At 44.4% G+C, this 18,254-nt stretch overlaps 2 protein-coding genes and 1 pseudogene across 4 annotated transcripts; 2 read left to right on the top strand and 1 right to left on the bottom strand.

Moving 5' to 3' along the window:
* Positions 1-18,254, bottom strand: part of LOC124522199 (keratin-associated protein 9-4-like) — a 59,333-nt pseudogene that overhangs the window by 25,785 nt on the left and 15,294 nt on the right.
* On the top strand, positions 768-7,846 carry LOC124522198 (keratin-associated protein 9-9-like). 2 transcript variants are annotated; one of them, XM_047093494.1, is made up of 4 exons: positions 768-961; positions 1,145-1,367; positions 7,589-7,676; positions 7,812-7,846. In XM_047093494.1, the coding sequence occupies exons 1-4, from the start codon at positions 768-770 to the stop codon at positions 7,844-7,846; spliced, it is 540 nt and encodes a 179-aa protein (XP_046949450.1). The 2 variants fall into 2 exon arrangements, with proteins under 2 accessions (XP_046949450.1, XP_046949449.1); XM_047093493.1 differs by lacking the exons at positions 7,589-7,676; positions 7,812-7,846 and having other exon boundaries at positions 768-1,403.
* On the top strand, positions 14,323-14,988 carry LOC124522196 (keratin-associated protein 9-1-like). Of its 2 annotated transcripts, XM_047093492.1 has the most exons (2): positions 14,323-14,803; positions 14,954-14,988. In XM_047093492.1, exons 1-2 carry the CDS (start codon positions 14,323-14,325, stop codon positions 14,986-14,988), a joined length of 516 nt encoding a protein of 171 aa, XP_046949448.1. The 2 variants fall into 2 exon arrangements, with proteins under 2 accessions (XP_046949448.1, XP_046949447.1); XM_047093491.1 differs by having other exon boundaries at positions 14,323-14,988.

Below are 18,254 nucleotides of genomic sequence, written 5' to 3'. Positions count from 1 at the left end.
ATACTGCCCCACTTATAACACCTGAAAGTCCCACATCCTGTGAAAGCATTCAATCTAGGTAAATTAGGAGTACTGGTCAAAAAGGACTCACACTTACTGATGCTTGCTTAGTCCCAGTGTAGTGCTGCTGCATCTACCCACCTGCTTTGGTTCTGTCTTGCCACATGGAAGAGATGATGCCAGACATCCTCTACCCAAGAGACTTTGGTTGAACTGGGATACAAGTTGAGTAGGGTGCTATGGGAGACAGATTTGCCTGTGGAAGTCTTGAATCAGGTTTTTGTGGGGAAACAGACCTGGGCTCATGCAGCTACTAAATTTGTCCCTGTGAACATACCAGCATCATGCCCATCACCTCAAGGATACTCCCAATCCACATACAACCTAAAGATAAAAGCTGGGGAGGGACCACTGCTTTAACCCTAACTAGCAGGAACTAGATCACATGATGCAATGGTCATTGACATGAGAATGATGCTGCTGTTGTGACCACCTCCCTTTCACCTGAAAATGTTTCTGTGAGTTATTCTCAAATAGGAAACCATTAAACACTTATTTGTAACGATTCCTAACATTTAGGAAACAACTTCCTCATTTATGATTCCCCAGTGACTATGGAAAATGATGTAAACACCAACAAGGAAAGTTTTGCCCATTGGTCTAAACCTCGGGGGTCCAGCGCATAAAAGCCCCAGAACCGGAGGAGGCACCAGAATCTGAAAACCTCACCTCTGGACAAGACCTGCCCACCCTCCACTCCTGACACCATGACCCACTCGTGCTGCTCCTCTTGCTGCCAGCCTACGTGCTGCAGGACCACCTGCTGCCGGACCACCTGCTGCCGGACCACCTGCTGCCAGCCCACATGCTGTGGGTCCAGCGGCTGTGGGTCGAGCTGCTGCCAGCCTTGCTGCCACCCAACTTGCTGTCACACCACCTGCTGCCGGCCCAGCTGCTGTGGGTGTAGCAGCTGTGGACACAACTGCGCTGGGTCTAGCGGCTGTGGCTCCAGCTGCTGCCAGCCTTGCTGCCGCCCAACTTGCTGTCACACCACCTGCTGCAGGACCACCTGCTGCCAGCCCAGCTGCTGTGGGTCCAGCAGCTGTGGACACAACTGCGGTGGGTCTAGTGGCTGTGGGTCCAGCTGCTGCCAGCCTTGCTGCCGCCCAACTTGCTGTCAAACCACCTGCTGCAGGACCACCTGCTGCCAGCCCAGCTGTTGTGGGTCCAGCTGCTGTGGGTCCAGCGGCTGTGGACAAAACTGCTGTGGGTCCCGCTGCTGCCAGCCAGTTTGCTGTACCCCCGTGTACTGCACGAGAACCTGCTACCACCCCACCTGCTGCTGCCTGCCTGGGTGCCTAGCCCAGGGCTCTGGATCCTGCTGCCAGCCTTCCTGCTGCTGATTGCCTCACCAAGAACAACCATCTGACTTGCCACTTGGGAATTGGTCACCGCCAAGCGTTGCGGAAAGCCAGCCCGCAATCCCCAACATCTCGGTTATTCATCCGCCTGTTTACAATCTTGTGAATCACCCTGATGAAGTGTGGACCGCTTCTCCCTGATTCGCTTCTTCTTTCCTTCCTCTGGGTCATGTGCCAGCTTCACCCATCCTGATACAGAGTGACGATCTCTGTTTGGTCTCCATAGTCAAGAACTTTATCCTGTCCCTCTAAATACGTCAGCGAAACAACTCCTCAGGAATGACCTATAACTCGTGGAAACTACTGAAAGCCCACACGGGTATGTTTTCTTTCTCGGTGTACTAGTGAAGCTTGTACGCCTCTTGCTGCCTGTCATGTTCCCTTTCAATGTCTCCCTAGACGCGGGGAGTCTCACCTGTATCTCTTAATAAATTCTCTATCATTTGGAATCACCTATTGTCTTTGGTTTATTTTATTTTATTTTATTTTATTATTTTAATATAGTTTATTTTCCAATTGGCTAACATACAACACCCAGTGCTCATCCCAACAAGGGCCCTCCTCAATGCCCATCACCCATTTTCCCCTCTCCCGCACCCCTGCCATCCATCCTCAGTTTGTTCTCTGTATTTCAGAGTCTCTTGTGGTTTGCCTCCCTCTCTCTCTGTTTGTAACTATTGTTTTTGCTCTTGCCTTCCCCCACGGACTTCTGTTCAGTTTCTCAAGATCCACATATGAGTGATAATGTAGGAGATCTGTCCTTCTTTGACTGACTGATTTCACTCAGCGTAATGCATCCAGTTGCATTCATGTTGCTGCAAATGGCCAGATTTCATTCTTCTCATTGCCAAGTGGTATTCCATTGTATATATAAATCACATCTTCTTTATCCATTCATCAGTTGATGGACATGTAGGCTCTTTCCATATTTTGGCTATTGTTGAAAGCGTTGCTAGAAACATTGGGGTCATGTGCCCCCAGCATCAGCACTCCTGTATCCCTCAGGTAAATTCCTAGAAGTGTTACTGCTGGGTCATAGGGTAGTTCTATGTTTAAGTTTTTGAGGAACCTCCATACTGTTTTCCAGAGCGGCTGCCCCACTTTGCATTTCCACCAACAGTGCAAGAGGGTTCCGTTTCTCCACATCCTTGCCAGCATGTGTAGTTTCCTGATTTGTTCACTTTAGCCACTCTTACCGGTGTGGGGTGGTATCTCAGTGTGGTTTGATGTGTATTTCCCTTATGAGGAGTGATGCTGAGCATCTTTTCATGTGTCTGTTGGCCATCTGGATGTCTTCTTTGGAAAAGTGTCTATTTGTGTCTTCTGTCCATTGTGTCAAGAGCATACTTAAACATCATAAAAGCCATATATGAAAAGCCAGCAGCTAATATCATCCTCCATGGGGAAAAACTGAGAGTGTTCCCGTGAGAGCAGGAACACGACAGTCATGTCCACTCTAACCACTGTTGTTTAACATAGTGTTTGAAGCCCTAGCATTAGCAATCGGACAGCGAAAATGAAATAAAAGGCATGAAAATTGGCAAAGAGGAAGTCAAACTTTCCCTTTTTGCAGACGACATGGTACTCTACATGGACAACCCAAAAGACTCCAAAAGAAGACCCCCTAGAACTGATACATGAATTCAGCAAAGTCGCAGGGTACAAAATCAATGTACAGAAATCTATTGAATTTTTAGACACCAATAGTGAAGCAACAGAAAGAGAAATAAAGAAACTGATCCCACTTACAACTGCACCAAGAACGATAAAATCCCTAGGAATAAACCTAACCAAAGAGGTAAAAGATCTGTATGCTGAAAACTAGAGAAAGCTTATGAAGAAAATTGAAGAAGATGTAAAGAAATGGTAAAGCATTCCATGCTCATGGGTTGGAAGAATAAATATTGTTAAAATGTCAATACTACCCAAAGCAATCTACACATTCAATGCAATCCCAATCAAAATTGCACCAGCACTCTTTTCAAAGCTAGAAGAAACAGTCCTACAATTTGTATGGAACCACAAAAGACCCTGAAGAGCCAAAGTAATACTGAAAAGAAATCCTGAAAACCAAAGCGGGAGGCATCACAAACCCAGACTTTAGCTTCTACTACAAAGCTGTAATCATCAAGACACTATGGTACTGGCACAAAAACAGACACACAGATCAATGGAACAGAATAGAGCATCCAGAATTGGACCCACAAATGTATGGCCAACTAATCTTTGACAAAGCAGGGAAGAGTATTCAATGGGAAAAAGACAGTCTCTTTGGCAAATGGTGCTGGGAGAACTGGAAAGCAACATGCAAAAGAATGAAACTAGACCACTTTCTTTTACCATACACAAAAACAAACTCAAAATGGACGAAAGACCTAAATATGAGACCGGAAACCATCAAAACCCTAGAGGAGAAAACAGGCAACAACCTCTTCAACCTCAGCCACAACAATTTCTTATTAAAAGCATCTCCAAAGGCATGGGAATTCAAAGCGAAAATGAACTATTGGGACCTCATCAAGATAAAACCGTATGCACCGCAAAGGGAACAATCAACAAAACTGAAAGACGACCGATGGAATGGGAAAAGATATTTGCAAATGACATATTGGATAAAGGGCTAGTATCCAAAATCTATGAAGAACTTACCAAACTCAACACCCGAAAAACAGATAATCCAGTGTCTTTGTGTTTTTGTACCCTGTTTCCAATGCAAGGATTTGTACATTTTGCATCACATGCAGTGTCCGTGTGGAGCCATACACAGTCCTCCACAAGTCATTATGCGCATTTTCAGCTGAGGAGATTTCACGGTGGAATGTCCCACAGCTGACATGGACACACTCGGATCCAAGACTGTGGTTGGGGCGCTTGCTGAAGCGCACTTACGTTCAGATCTCCAGACGTGGTAGCACACACCCTTAGTCTCAGCACCAGCAACATGTCCATCCGAGGCCTTCTTTGACCGCACAAGTGTTATTCTCCTGTACAGGCGGGCCATCACTGGCACTACGTTGTAGACATCAGTGTCCTACAACTCAGCCACAGCAGCCATAGGTGAGGACAGCGGGACCTGCCCTTTAGAGCCCTGGGGAACACAGGATGCTCCTGTTGCCTTGGGTGGCATCCAGCCCCTCAGCACTCTTCTGCCTCACATACAGGTGAGCCTGCGGGGTCCTCGTGAGCAACAGAGGCAGCTGAACACGCTTGTGTTTGGGTCGTGCATATCACATTCTTGTTTGGCCTCCTCGTCCCCAGGACCTAATGGTATAGCAAAATGGCATCATGTGATTTTCTGCCAAACCTATGCATCTCCCGTCCCGTAAGGCAGTTTGTCATCGTGATCAAAATGCTGCCCAGAGAGTTGATGAAGCATGATGTCAGGGCCAGAGAGATCGTGCAATGGGCATGTAGGACTTTGAGTAATCCATGAGCTCTGAACCATCTAAGGAAACAGAATAAGCTCTGGTATATTGTGGAGGAAGTGTGAGCAACCAGGGGGAAAAATGATGCCTGCTCCGTGGGGGTGAGGAGAATGTGAGGAAGAAAAAAGAGACAACAACGTGGGCATTCCTAGGAGTCAGGAACGAAGTCTGCTGCTTCTGGTCCTGAACTACTGGTGCCAACTCAGCACTCAGGGCTGTGAGGCCGATTCAGGCTCCGAGATGAATAGGAGACAGGGCCCCGGGTCACTTCCTGGGAGCAGTGGAGGGACCTCTGATGAGCTTCGAAGGCCCCTATGCAGGACACATGCCACCATTGGAGACTAGGTACCCAGGATGCTCTGGAGAGACTGCCAAGGCCAAACGTGCCTACCGCTGCTGGTTCTCAAGAGCGCCATGTTGGCAAAATGAGATGAAAACCTGACACGACCCATGTTTCCGAATATTTGCTGGATGTTGACTATATCCTTCCTGAGCATTCCCTTTAATTCAGGAGGGATTTGCAAAGTAGGTATTAAGGTTCCCATTGTAGAGGTGAGGAAATTGAGACTGAGTGGGGTAAAGGAATGTCAGAGTTTGGTTTCTCCCAGAAACTACCCTGAATAAAGGAGTCTGGGAATGTGGTTTCTTTGGGGAGGTCACATCACACTGGTCGGAGTGTAGCGAAATGTCACAGGGAAGAAGCACTCTGAGACCAGCATCACAGTTTGCAACTAAAGCTAAACTGAAAGATATCTCAGAAATCACACACACACACACACACACACACACACACACGTTGAGATTCTCCTATTTCAGCAATGAGGGAGCAGGAGTCTTTATAAACCAACTCTCCAGAAGCACGGGTGGAGTGTTTTTCTCCGTGTGGCATGCTCAGGCAGCCTGACATTCTGCTGTGCATGAAAAGAGCACTTAGGCATAGAGGTGCAGATATGGTAGGTACATTATCCTAAACATACTAATATCCAAGACATAGCCCTGGTGTAGTCAAGACACCTTTGGCAATCTATCGTTTTCACCACTCATTTCAACATTTTCTTAATTCTATTGGTGGACAGATGCAATTTCTTGAAGACACAGAACAATAAGACAATAGAAGATGGAGGGCAGAAGCAGGAGTAGGGAGGCATCAAGAGGAAACACAGGAAAAGGAAGGATGGAGGAAAAGAAAAGAAAAGAGAGGAAAAGGAAGAAAGACAAAAAGGAAGAAGGAATGAAAGGTATAAAAGGAAAATTGGAGAAAGGAAATAACAGTTTGAAGGAAGGAAAGGAATGGAGGGAAAGAGAGTGATGAAGGGAGGGAGAGAGGGAACCAGGGAGGAAGGAAGGAAAAGAAAGGGAAAGAAAGGAAGAAAGAAAGAAAGAAAGAAAGAAAGAAAGAAAGAAAGAAAGAAGGGAAGAAAGAAAGAAAGAAAGAAAGAAAGAAAGAAAGAAAAGAAATAAAAAAGCAAGAACAAAAGAACAAAAGAAAGGAAGAAGGAAGATATGAGAGGAATGAAGGAAGGAAGAAAGGAAGGAAGGAAGAAAGGAACAAACAAACAAGTGAAGGAAAAAAGGGAGGAAGAAAGAAAAAGAACTGACATAAATAAAGAGGTAATCTGTTACATCAGTGAAGGCACTGTGCAGGCTAGTTAACAAGGTTAGGACTAGAGTCACCAAATCACCCTGGTATGCCCATACTTCCTTAGTTATACCACTGAAATTCCCTTATTCTGAGAAAACACTCAAGCCTAGGTAAATCAGGACTACTGATCAATAGGAGGTATACTAACTGATGTTTGCTAAGTCCCAGTGTACTGCTGATGCCTCTTCCCACTTGCTTTGGTTATGCCTTGCCATATGGAGAAGATGAGGCCAGATATCTGCTACCCAATTGTCTTTGATTGAACTGGCATACAAGTGGGGTAGGGTGTTACAGGAGATAGATATGCCTGTGGGAGTCTTGAATCAGGCTTTTGGGGGGGAACAGGCCTGGGCTCACACATCTACTAAATTTGTCCCAGTGAGCATATCAGCATCATGCCCCTCACCTCAGGGATACTCCTAAACCACATATAACCTAGGACCAAAGCTGGGGAGGGACAGCTGCTCTGACCCTACCCAGACCAGCAGAAACTAGATCACATGATGTGATGATCATTGAAGCAAGAACAATGCTGCTGATGTGATCACTTTCCTTTCATCTGAAAATGTTTGTATGAGTTATTCTCAAGTAGGAAACACATTAAACACTTATTTTGTAATGATTCCTAACATTTAGGAAACAACTTCCTCATTTATGATTCCCCCAGTGACTATGGACAAAATGTAAACACCAACTAGGAAAGTCCTGCCCATTGGTCTAAACTTCGGGGGTCCAGCGCATAAAAGCCCCAGATCCGGAGGAGGCACCAGAATCGGACAACCTCACCTCCGGACAGGACCTGCCCACCCTCCACCCCTGACACCATGACCCACTCGTGCTGGTCCTCTTGCTGCCAGCCTACGTGCTGCAGGACCACCTGCTGCCGGACCACCTGCTGCCAGCCCAGCTGCTGTGGGTCCAGTGGCTGTGGACACAACTGCGGTGGGTCTAGCAGCTGTGGCTCCAGCTGCTGCCAGCCTTGCTGCCGCCCAACTTGCTGTCACACCACCTGCTGCCGGACCACCTGCTGTAGGACCACCTGCTGCCAGCCCAGCTGCTGTGGGTCCAGCGGCTGTGGACACAACTGCGGTGGGTCTAGCGGCTGTGGGTCGAGCTGCTGCCAGCCTTGCTGCTGCCCAACTTGCTGTCACACCACCTGCTGCCGGACCACCTGCTGCCAGCCCAGTTGTTGTGGGTCCAGCGGCTGTGGACAAAACTGCTGTGGGTCCCACTGCTGCCAGCCAGTTTGCTGTACCCCCGTGTACTGCACGAGAACCTGCTACCACCCCACCTGCTGCTGCCTGCCTGGGTGCCTAGCCCAAGGCTGTGGATCCTGCTGCCAGCCCTCCTGCTGCTGATTGCCTCACCAAGAACCACCATCTGGTCACAACACTGATTTTTGTTTGGGAAACAAAGTCACTGTCAAACATTGCTGAAAACCAGCATGCAATCACAAACATTTCTGTTACTCATCTGCCTGTTTACAAGCTTGTGAATCAGCTTGATGAAAGTCAACCACTTCTCCCTGATTATCTTCTTCCTTCCTCTTTAAGGCTCACATGCCGGCTTTACACATCCTCATACAACCATGATTTCTGCCTAACTCTGTAGTCAAGATCTTTATCCTGTCCCTCCAAGTACTTTGGAGAAACAAACCCACATAACTGACACTTAAGTTTTTGCAAAAATGGGAAGTGTGCACTAATATGTTTTCTTTCTCGGTGCACTGATGGTTCTTGTATGCTGCTTTCTTCCTGTCATGATCCCTTTGTCTCCCTAGGTGCCTCACATATATTTTTTAATAAATCCATTTGTCATCTCATAATGTCTTTTTTTTAATTTTTAAAATTTATTTTATTTTTTCAAGTCTTTTTTTTAAACATTTATTTATTTTGATAGAGAGAGACCGAGGGAGGGGCAGAGAGAGAGGGAGAAAGAGAATCCGAAGTAGGGTCCAGGCTGAGCATGAGATCATGACCTGAGCCTAAATCAAGAGTTGGATGTTCAACTTACTGAGCCACCAAGGCGCCACTTGTCTTTTTTTTTTTTTGTATAGTGTTCCCCATGTAAGGATTTATACACAGGTGGAATATCACATGCAATGTCTAATTAGAGCCTCATACAGTCCTCCACAAATCATGATCTCCATTTTCAGGTGATGAAATTTCACAGTGGAATGTCATAAGCGATATGGACAGACTAAGATACCAGACTCTGTCTTTGGCCCTTACTGAGGTGCACTTACATTCATATCTCCAGATGAGTTAGAAAAACCCTGGGACTAAGCACTAGCAAGATGTTCATCTGAGTGTCTTCTTTGACCATGAAAGTACTGTTTTCCTATATATGCAGGTGACATCTAGCACTAAGTTGTAGACATCAGTTCCCTACAAATCATCCAATAGCAGCCACGTGTCAGAGCAGCGAGACCTGCCCTTTAGAGCTCTTGTGAATACAGGATCCTTTTGTTTCCTTGGGTGCTGTCCAGCCCCTCTGCACTCCTCTGCATCAGATACATGTGAGCATCCAGTGTCCTCACAAGAAAGAGACACAGCTGAGCACAATTGTGTTTGGGTCATGGAAATCACATTCTTGTATGACTTCCTGGTCCTCAGGACCTAATGGCAGAGTAAAAAGGTATCAGGTAATTTTATGCCAAACATATTTTGCTCCCCAACGGTAAAGCAATTTGTCATTGTGATCAAAATGCTGCCAAACCATAAGAGACTCTTAAAAACTGAGAACAATCTGAGGGTTGATGGGGGGTGGGAGGGAGGGGAGGGTTGGTGATGAGTATTGAGGAGGGCACCTGTTGGGATGAGCACTGGGTGTTGTATGGAAACCAATTTGACAATAAATTTCATATTAAAAAAAATGCTACCAAAACAATTAAGGAAGGGCGACGTCAGGGATTGAGAGGTCATGCTTGGGGATGTAGACTTCGAGTAATCCATGAGCTCTGAACCACCTACGGGAACAGAACAACCTCTGGTATTTTGTGAAGGAACTGTGAAGCATTTGAGGGGAGAAAAAGATGCCTGTTCCAGGGAAGTGAGAAGAATGTGAAGAAGGATAAAGAGAAAATGATGTGGACATTCATAGGGGTTGTGATAGAAGGCTGGCATTTCTGGTCCTGAACTAATGGTGCTGCCTCAGCACACAGGGATGTGAGGCTTGATTGAGGCTCTAAGAAGAATAGGTAACTTAATCCCTGAGTCACCTCCTGGGAGCAGTTGAGGGATCTCTGATGAGCTGTGAAGCCTCATATCCAGGGCACATGCCAATGTTTGAGTTCTAGGTATCTGGGATGCTCTGGCAAGACTGACAAAGTGAAACGTATCTACCGATGGGTCTTAAGAGCTAGGTGTTTAGGTTATGGGATGAGGAAATGACACAACGTGTGTTGTCTACTACTTGTTAGGTATTAAACAAATGCTCTATGTACATTATCTTTAATTCTGAATAAACTTTCAAGGAAGTGTAAATATTCTAAATATTTTAGAAAAGAAGAAATTAAGACCAAGAGAGGTAAACTAAAGTCATAGTTTGTAACCTCAGAGAATATATTTTGAGAAAAAGAATAAAATACAGTTTGTTTAGGATGTGCACTGCACACTAACAGAGAATTGAAGAAATGGGGTGAGTAAGGGTGCACATGAATCTACTATCACTGTTTGCAACTGATTATACCTGAGTGAAAATTATCAGAAATGATGTAAAATATACATTTTAGTGTTACCCTACTTGATGAAAATGGAGATGGAATCTTCATAGACAACTCTCCAGAATCATTGGTTGGGTTTTTCTCAACATGGTATGCACAGACAGCATAACTTTCTGCTGTTGCATGAAGAGAACCCTTAGACACAGAGATGTATATGTGGCAACTGGAAGTTGGCTTGAGCACACTGAGATCAAAGATACATGATTAGTTGTGCCAGTCAGTTTCAGGTGCTATAATGAACTTCCATAGACTGGTTGGATCACACAGTAATATTTATATGCCACAGTTCTGGAAGCTGATAAGTCAAAGATCAAAGTGCTGGCTGATTACATGTTTGGTTGGACCTTCTTCCTGGTTTGCTGATGGCTGCTTTATGGCTGTATCTTCAAATGGCAAGGAGAGAGTGAGAGGGCTTTGGTCTCTGTCTCTTATTAAAAGAGTATCAACCCTATTATTGGGGCCTTATCCTCATAAGTTAGAAGGTGAACTATTGTAGAAAAAAATAGCTATTAATGGGTCTATCAATTGATTTAATTTAAGGTATTCCATTATTATATACCATAATCCTTTAGGTTTTTGCAGGGGCCAGACAGTCAATCAAATACAGTTGTGCTGGGAGCTACCATCCCTGTATTCTTTAAGTCTTTGAGGAAGCACTAAACTCCATGGATTGCTATTGCTTCTGGTTAATACATTGATCAGGAAGCGAGGAATTTTTAGGGGCTCTTATTTCGCCTTTGTTTCTATTATGGTTTTCATTTCACATGTCTGGAGATGTACTTCTGCTGCAAAGAGTGCAGGTAGCTGAGTTTCCAACTGTTAGCAACTTCAGGATCTACATCAGCTTTACAGATAAGGCCCTGTTCTTTCTGTAAACTCCTGGATAATTGCACACCATGAAGGTACTAGGGCCTAGCATTTTCTTCCCAACATGAGACTTGTTAATGGCTATCTTTGCTCTGGATATCTCCATTGGGTTGACCAATGTTTTGTTAGACCTGCATGGCAGTCTTATATCCTCCTTGCCTAATGCTGCCTCTTTCGTACTTTTTTTGAAAGATGTTACATCTACATGGCAGTCTGTAGGTTTTTGCTGTCTAATCCACCTTATTTCCCCCATTCTTTTTAAACCTTTCGTAGGCATCACTCCCCAGTGAATTTCTTACATTCTTACCACTGTTTCAGTGTCTGATTCTCAGAGGACCCAAATGATACACAATGGAAGGATTCTGTCACTCACTACCTACTCAAGTAGAAGGGAAATGAGTATAAAGTGGACCTTAATACTAATTAGACCCACATGAGATGGACATGAATCAGAACTCCATTTATTACCTGGCCTCCATATGCATGCATTTTAACACAAGGAGTCCTGGTATCAGTGTCTGCTCAAACTCTGAATCCAACACCTTTAGATATATCTGGGTTCTCACCTTTCCCAAGTGTACAGTTACTCTGGCATATGATTATAAATCCGTTGTGGAAGGACTGGGGGGAAACAATGCTACACACACACACACACACACACACACACACACACACACACTTCATTCTTGCAGTATCTTTCTCAAGAAGACTAACCCTCTCCTTCAATCGAAGGGCTCTAGTCTGAGAACTGACTTGGGTCTGGAAACTGAATGGGAGGTCATCATTTTCTATTGAAGTCACTAACAGCAGCCTCTGATTCACCTGTCCTTGATCCTTTTCCAGTGTATATACTAGTGTCAGGGTAATACTCTTGTTGGCTGCATAATTACCTCACCCTTAAGGAAGCCATAGTCTATTAGTCAGATCTCTGTGAGTCAAGGACCACTGATTGACATTTCTTCCTATTTTAGTAATTATATCTACCACAACTCTGCTCTCTATCATCCCCCATTTCCCAGTTCTCCATCATCAGTTTATACCATCAATCCTGGCCACAGATGACTACCACCACTGACCTTTTCAATGATGCATATGTTTTACTGCTTCTGTGAAGGAATCTCTTTTGGGACCTCTCAGGGAACATGATTAGTTTGTGGGCTGATATGAAATAAATCCATTCTAACATATATGTTTCTCTGAACCTTTTGACTCTATTCACAGTAGTCTACCAGACAGTTCTAGAATCCTCAGTTCATGTTCTGTAGGCCACTACAAAACACTGCATTTCTGGAAAACACCTTATCTAGTGAGGTTAACCTTGGCACTTGCTTACATATAATGCCATAAAAAGGCCAAGGGGAAAAATGTTATGGTCAATGACATATGAATGACTATTGTTTTCACATACTGTTATCCTTTCTCTATAATATATGGACTTTGGGAGGGAGAATGAGAACATGTAGGCTTATAATTTGTAAATTTGAAGTACAATTTATGTTGAGTCAGGGATATAGAGTTAAACAACACAAACAAAATGCCAGATTATCACAGGAAGAATGAAGGGAGAAGAAACTACTCTCTACTAAAAATAAGCACAATGGATTCAATGTGTTTTGTGGTAAAACTTGAAAATATAATAATTGTGGTCTTTTAAAGAAGGTTTCTGCCTTCAACTTGACCCATCCATAATGGGAAAGAAATAAGAAAAATTTCCAGAAAAATCAAAAGATTGACATGCACATGAAACAGAAATGAGATAAATATTTTGACCAAGCAATTCTATCCGCAATCTGCTCCTAGGTGGATTCCAAAGATAGGTTTATATATGTTTACCAAACAACCTGCAAAGAAACATTCATAGAAGCACTATTTTTTAATAGTCCCAAACTTCAAAAAACTTACATGTTTATCAACAAGAAAGTCAAGAAATTAGTTATGTCATATTCATTCAGTGAAAGAAACAGCAATGACAAAGAATAAACAACAAATAATTACATTGGTAGTCTCTCAATCATAATGTAAAGGGAGCCAATTCTATACTATTTCATATATAAGAAGGTTTTAAAAAGCCCAAACTGACCTATACGGTTACAAGTCAACACAGTGATTAGTCACCTTTGGGGATAAGTGAAGAAGTATAAATTAGAGAGACTGGATTTAATTTCTATTTCTTATTCTGGTCATATTGATATGGGTGTGTTCATTTTGTGATAATCTATCAAGATGGATTAATAACTTGCATACTTTTTGAATGAATGGTATACCTAAAAATTTTTAAACATGTTAGATCCAAAAGATAAAATAAGTATCACCTTAACTAATCCAATTCCCATATTAAATGAAAGCAAATAAAAAAGAAATATAAACAACAAATATTAACTGAAAATGTGCTATCAGTGAGGTGAGGCCACACACTCTGCTGGTTAACAAGGTTAGAAGTAAAGTCGCCAACTCATCCTGGTTGGCCCACTGACCCAGTTATTTAACTGAAGTCTGCAAATCCTGGGAAACCATTTGTTCCAAGATAAATCAAAATTACTGGTCATGAGGAGATACATTAACTGATGCTTGCTTAGTCCCAGTAAACTGCTGCTGCTTCTACCCACCTACTTTGGTTATACCTTGCCATATGAAAGAGATGATGCCAGACATCTCACCCAAGAGTCTTTGATTGAACTGGGATACACAGGTGGGGTAGAGTGTTACAAGAGACAGATATGCCTGTGGGAGTCTTGAATCAGGCTTCTGTGGGGAAACCAACCTGGGATCAGGGATCTACTAAATCTGTCCCAGTGAGCATATCAACATCATGCCCCTCACCTTGGGGATACTCCCAAACCAAATATAATATAAGGATCAAGGCTGGGGAGGGAACACTGCTCTGACCCTACCCAGACCAGCAGAACTTGATCACATGATGGATGCAATGATCATTGAAGCAAGAATGATGCTGCTGATGTGACAAATTTCCTTTAATCTGAAAATGTTTCTATTTGTTATTCTCAAATAGGAAACACATTAAACACTTATTTTGTAACAATTCCTAACATTTAGGAAACAACTTCCTCATTTATGATTGCCCCCAGTGACTATGGAAAACAACGTAAACACCAACAAGGAAAGTCCTTCCCATTGGTCTAACCTTCGGGGGTCCAGCCATAAAAGCCCCAGATCCGGAGGAGGCACCAAAATCTGACAACCTCACCTCCGGACAGGACCTGCCCACCTTCCACACCTGACACCATGACCCACTCATGCTGCTCCTCTTGCTGCCAGCCTACGTGCTGCAGGACCACCTGCTGCCGGACCACCTGCTGCCAGCCCACATGCTGTGGGTCCAGCGGCTGTGGGTCCAGCTGCTGCCAGCCTTGCTGCCGCCCAACTTGCTGTCACACCACCTGCTGCCGGACCACCTGCTGTAGGACCACCTGCTGCCAGCCCAGCTGCTGTGGGTCCAGCGGCTGTGGACACAACTGCGGTGGGTCTAGCGGCTGTGGGTCGAGCTGCTGCCAGCCTTGCTGCCGCCCAACTTGCTGTCACACCACCTGCTGCCGGACCACCTGCTGCCAGCCCAGTTGTTGTGGGTCCAGCTGCTGTGGGTCCAGCGGCTGTGGACACAACTGCGGTGGGTCTAGCAGCTGTGGGTCGAGCTGCTGCCAGCTTTGCTGCCGCCCAACTTGCTGTCACACCACCTGCTGCCGGACCACCTGCTGCCAGCCCAGTTGTTGTGGGTCCAGCTGCTGTGGGTCCAGCGGCTGTGGACAAAACTGCTGTGGGTCCCACTGCTGCCAGCCAGTTTGCTGTACCCCCGTGTACTGCACGAGAACCTGCTACCACCCCACCTGCTGCTGCCTGCCTGGGTGCCTAGCCCAAGGCTGTGGATCCTGCTGCCAGCCCTCCTGCTGCTGATTGCCTCGCCAAGAACCACCATCTGATTTACCATTTGGGAAATAGTCACTGCTCAACGTTACAGAAAGCCAGCATGCAATACCCAATATCTCTGTTATTTATCTCTCTTTTTTACAAGCTTGTGAATCAGCTTGATAAAGTGTGGACTCCCCCTCCCTGATTCTCTTCTTCCATCTTCTTATGGGTCACCTGCCAGCTTCATGCATTCTGATCCTGTCATGAGGCCTGTTTTGAGTGCATAGTCAAGATCTTCATCCTGTCCCTCAAAGTACCTTAGAGAAACAAATCCTCATAATTGACATACAGGTTTTTGCAACTATGAAAAGTCTACTCTAATATGTTTTCTTTCTCAGTGTACTCTTGGTTCTTGTATGCTGCTTTCTTCTTGTCATGGTTTCTTTCAATGTCTCCTTAGATGCAGGGAGTCTCACTTATATTTCTTAATAAATCCTATACCATATGGCATCCCATATTGTCTTTGTTTTATTGTGCAGTGTTCCCAATATAGGGATTCATACATAGACTGCATATCACATGCAGTGTCCGTTGGAGTCTGATACAGGCCCCCACACATTTTAATCTCCATTTTCAGATGAATGTATTTCACAGGGGAATATCATATGTTGATATGGACAGACTTCTATCTCAGACTGCGTCTTATAACCTTGCTTAAGTGCACTTACATTCATAACTCCAGATGATTTAGAAAACACCTTGAGTGTTAAAACCAGCAAGATGTTCATTTGAGTGTCTTCTTTGACCATGGAAGTATTGTTCTCCTATATATGCAGGTGATGTCTGGAACTAAGTTGCAGACATCAGTGTTCTACAGATCAGCCTTCAGCAGCCAATGTGAGGGCAGTGGGACCTGCCCTTTACAGCTCTTATGATCATAGGATCCTTTGTTGCCTTGGGTGCCGTCCAGCCCCTCAGCACTCCTCTGCATCACATACAGGTGAGGATGTGGCATCCTCCTGAGAAAGAGACATAGCTGAACACACTTGTTTTTGGATTGTGGAAATCACATTCTTATATGACTCCTTGGGTCTTCAGGACCTAATTGCAGAGTACAAAGGTATGAGGTAATTTTCTGCCAAACATATTATGCTTCCCAACTATAAGGCAATTTGTCATCATGATCAAAATGTTACCCAGACAATTAAGGAAGGATGAATCAAGGACTGAGAGACCATGCAATGGGCATGTATGACTTTGAGTAATCCATGAGCTCTGAACCATCTAAGGGAACAAACACCCTCCATTATTTTGTGAAGGAACTATGAAGCATTTGAGGAAAATAAAGATGCCTATTGCAGGGGGGAGAAGAATGTGAGGAAGGAGAAAGAGAAAAAAAGGTGGGCATTCATAGAAGTCATTTAGACAGAAGGCTGGTGCTTCTGTTCCTGAACTAATGGTGCTACCTCAGCACTCAGGAATGTGATTCTTGATTCAGGCTCTGAGAGGAATATGAGACTATGCCCTGGGTCACCTCCTGGGAGCAGTGGAGGGACCTCTGATGAGCTGTAAAGCCTCATGTCCAGGACACATGTCAATGTTGGAGACTAGGTATCCAGGATGCTCTGGAGGGACTGCTAAGACCAAACTTGCCTACTACTGGTTCTTAAGAACTGGGTGTTTTCATGACCAGCTGAAGAACTGACATGACTCATGTTGCCTACTACTTGCTAGGTATTGTCCAAATGCTTCATTTACATTAATTTTAATTCTTGAAGGAAATGTCACAGTAGGTTAAGTCTCCCATTGTATAGATCAGGAAATTGAGACTGAGCAGGGTAAAGTAATGTCAGAGTTTGGTTTCTCCCAGAAGCTACTCTGAAGAAAAGATCCAGTGAATGTAGTTTCTTTGGGGAGGTCAGATCACACAGGTAGGAGTGTGAGGTAGTGACATGGAGAGGAGGCCAGTGTCACAGTTTTCAAATGAAGCTTAATCCTGAGAAATATATCAGAAATAATGTCAAACACCCATGTAGGGATTCCCCTATTTCAGGAGCAAGAGACCTGAAGTCGCATAAGCCAAATCTCCAGAACAAGGGCTAAGTGTTTTCTCAGTGTGGCACCCACAGGCAGCATGACATTCTACTGTCATGAAAAGAGCCCTTAGACATAGAGATGCAAATCTGGTGTGTAGAAATTGTCCCAAACACACTAATATACAAGTTATAATGATGGCATATTCAAGACATCATCTGTAGTCTACAGTTTTCTTCCCTCACACCCAATATTTACTCTGAAGGATGGTGGACAGATACAATTTTTATAAGGAGAAGACAGAGGAGGAAAAGAGAAGAGATAAAAGAGGAGGAGGAGGTAGGCAGGGAGAGAGGAAGGTAGAGTGAGAGAGAAAGAAGGAAGGAAAGAAGAAAGAAGGAAGGAAGAAGAAGGAAGGAAGGAAGGAAGGAAGGAAGGAAGGAAGGAAGGAAGGATGCTGTCATGTCACTTCATCCTGGTTTTCCCAAACTGCTCCAGTTATATCACTGAAAGTCCCATATCCTGGGAAAGACTCCATTTCTGGGCAAATCAGGACTACTGGTCATCCAGGAAGTATGCTGATTGATGCTTTCTTAGTCTTAGTGTACTACTGTGGCTTCTATCTATCTGCTTGATTCTGCCTTGACATGTGGAAGAAATGACGTCAGACATCCTCCACTCGTGTCTTTGATTGAAGTTGGATACCAAGATGGACTAGGGGGCTACAAGAGACAGATGCCTGTGAAAATATTGAATCAGGCTTTTGTGAGGAAACAGACTTGGTCTCAGGCATGATTTTAATTCATCACTGTGAGCGCATCAACATCACACTCCTCACCTCAGAAATATTCCCAATCTACATGCAATGTAAGGACCAGCACTGGGGAAAGACCACTGAACTGACCCACTAACCACATCCCAGGCTAGTGGGAACTATATCACATAATGAAATTATTGTAGCAAGAGTGTTGCTGCTGATGTGACCATCTTGCTTTCATCTGAAAATGTTTCCATGAGTTATTCTCAAATAGGAAACACATTAAACATGTATTCTCTGAAGATCATAACATTTAGGGAATAGCTTCCCCTTTTATTATCCCCCCAGTGACTATTGAAAACAGCATGAACAACAGCAAGGTAAATCCTACTTATTGTTCTAACTCTGGGGGATCCAATGCATAAAAGCCGCAGATCAGGAGGCACCAGAATCAGAGAAACTCACATCTGGACAGGACCTGCCCACCCTCCACCCCTGACACCATGACCCACTCGTGCTG

This window comes from Lynx rufus, unplaced genomic scaffold, assembly GCF_022079265.1.
Source record: "Lynx rufus isolate CCGP_SWC_20201006 ecotype Redwood Valley unplaced genomic scaffold, mLynRuf1.p SCAF_34, whole genome shotgun sequence".
In the NCBI taxonomy this organism is placed as follows: domain Eukaryota; kingdom Metazoa; phylum Chordata; class Mammalia; order Carnivora; family Felidae; genus Lynx; species Lynx rufus.
This window is presented reverse-complemented; position numbering and strand designations above follow the sequence as displayed.

Bases quoted from the DNA above. Each gene is read 5' to 3' on its own strand.
- LOC124522198 (XM_047093493.1), top strand. From the start codon at position 768: ATGACCCACTCGTGCTGCTCCTCTTGCTGCCAGCCTACGTGCTGCAGG.
- LOC124522196 (XM_047093491.1), top strand. From the start codon at position 14,323: ATGACCCACTCATGCTGCTCCTCTTGCTGCCAGCCTACGTGCTGCAGG.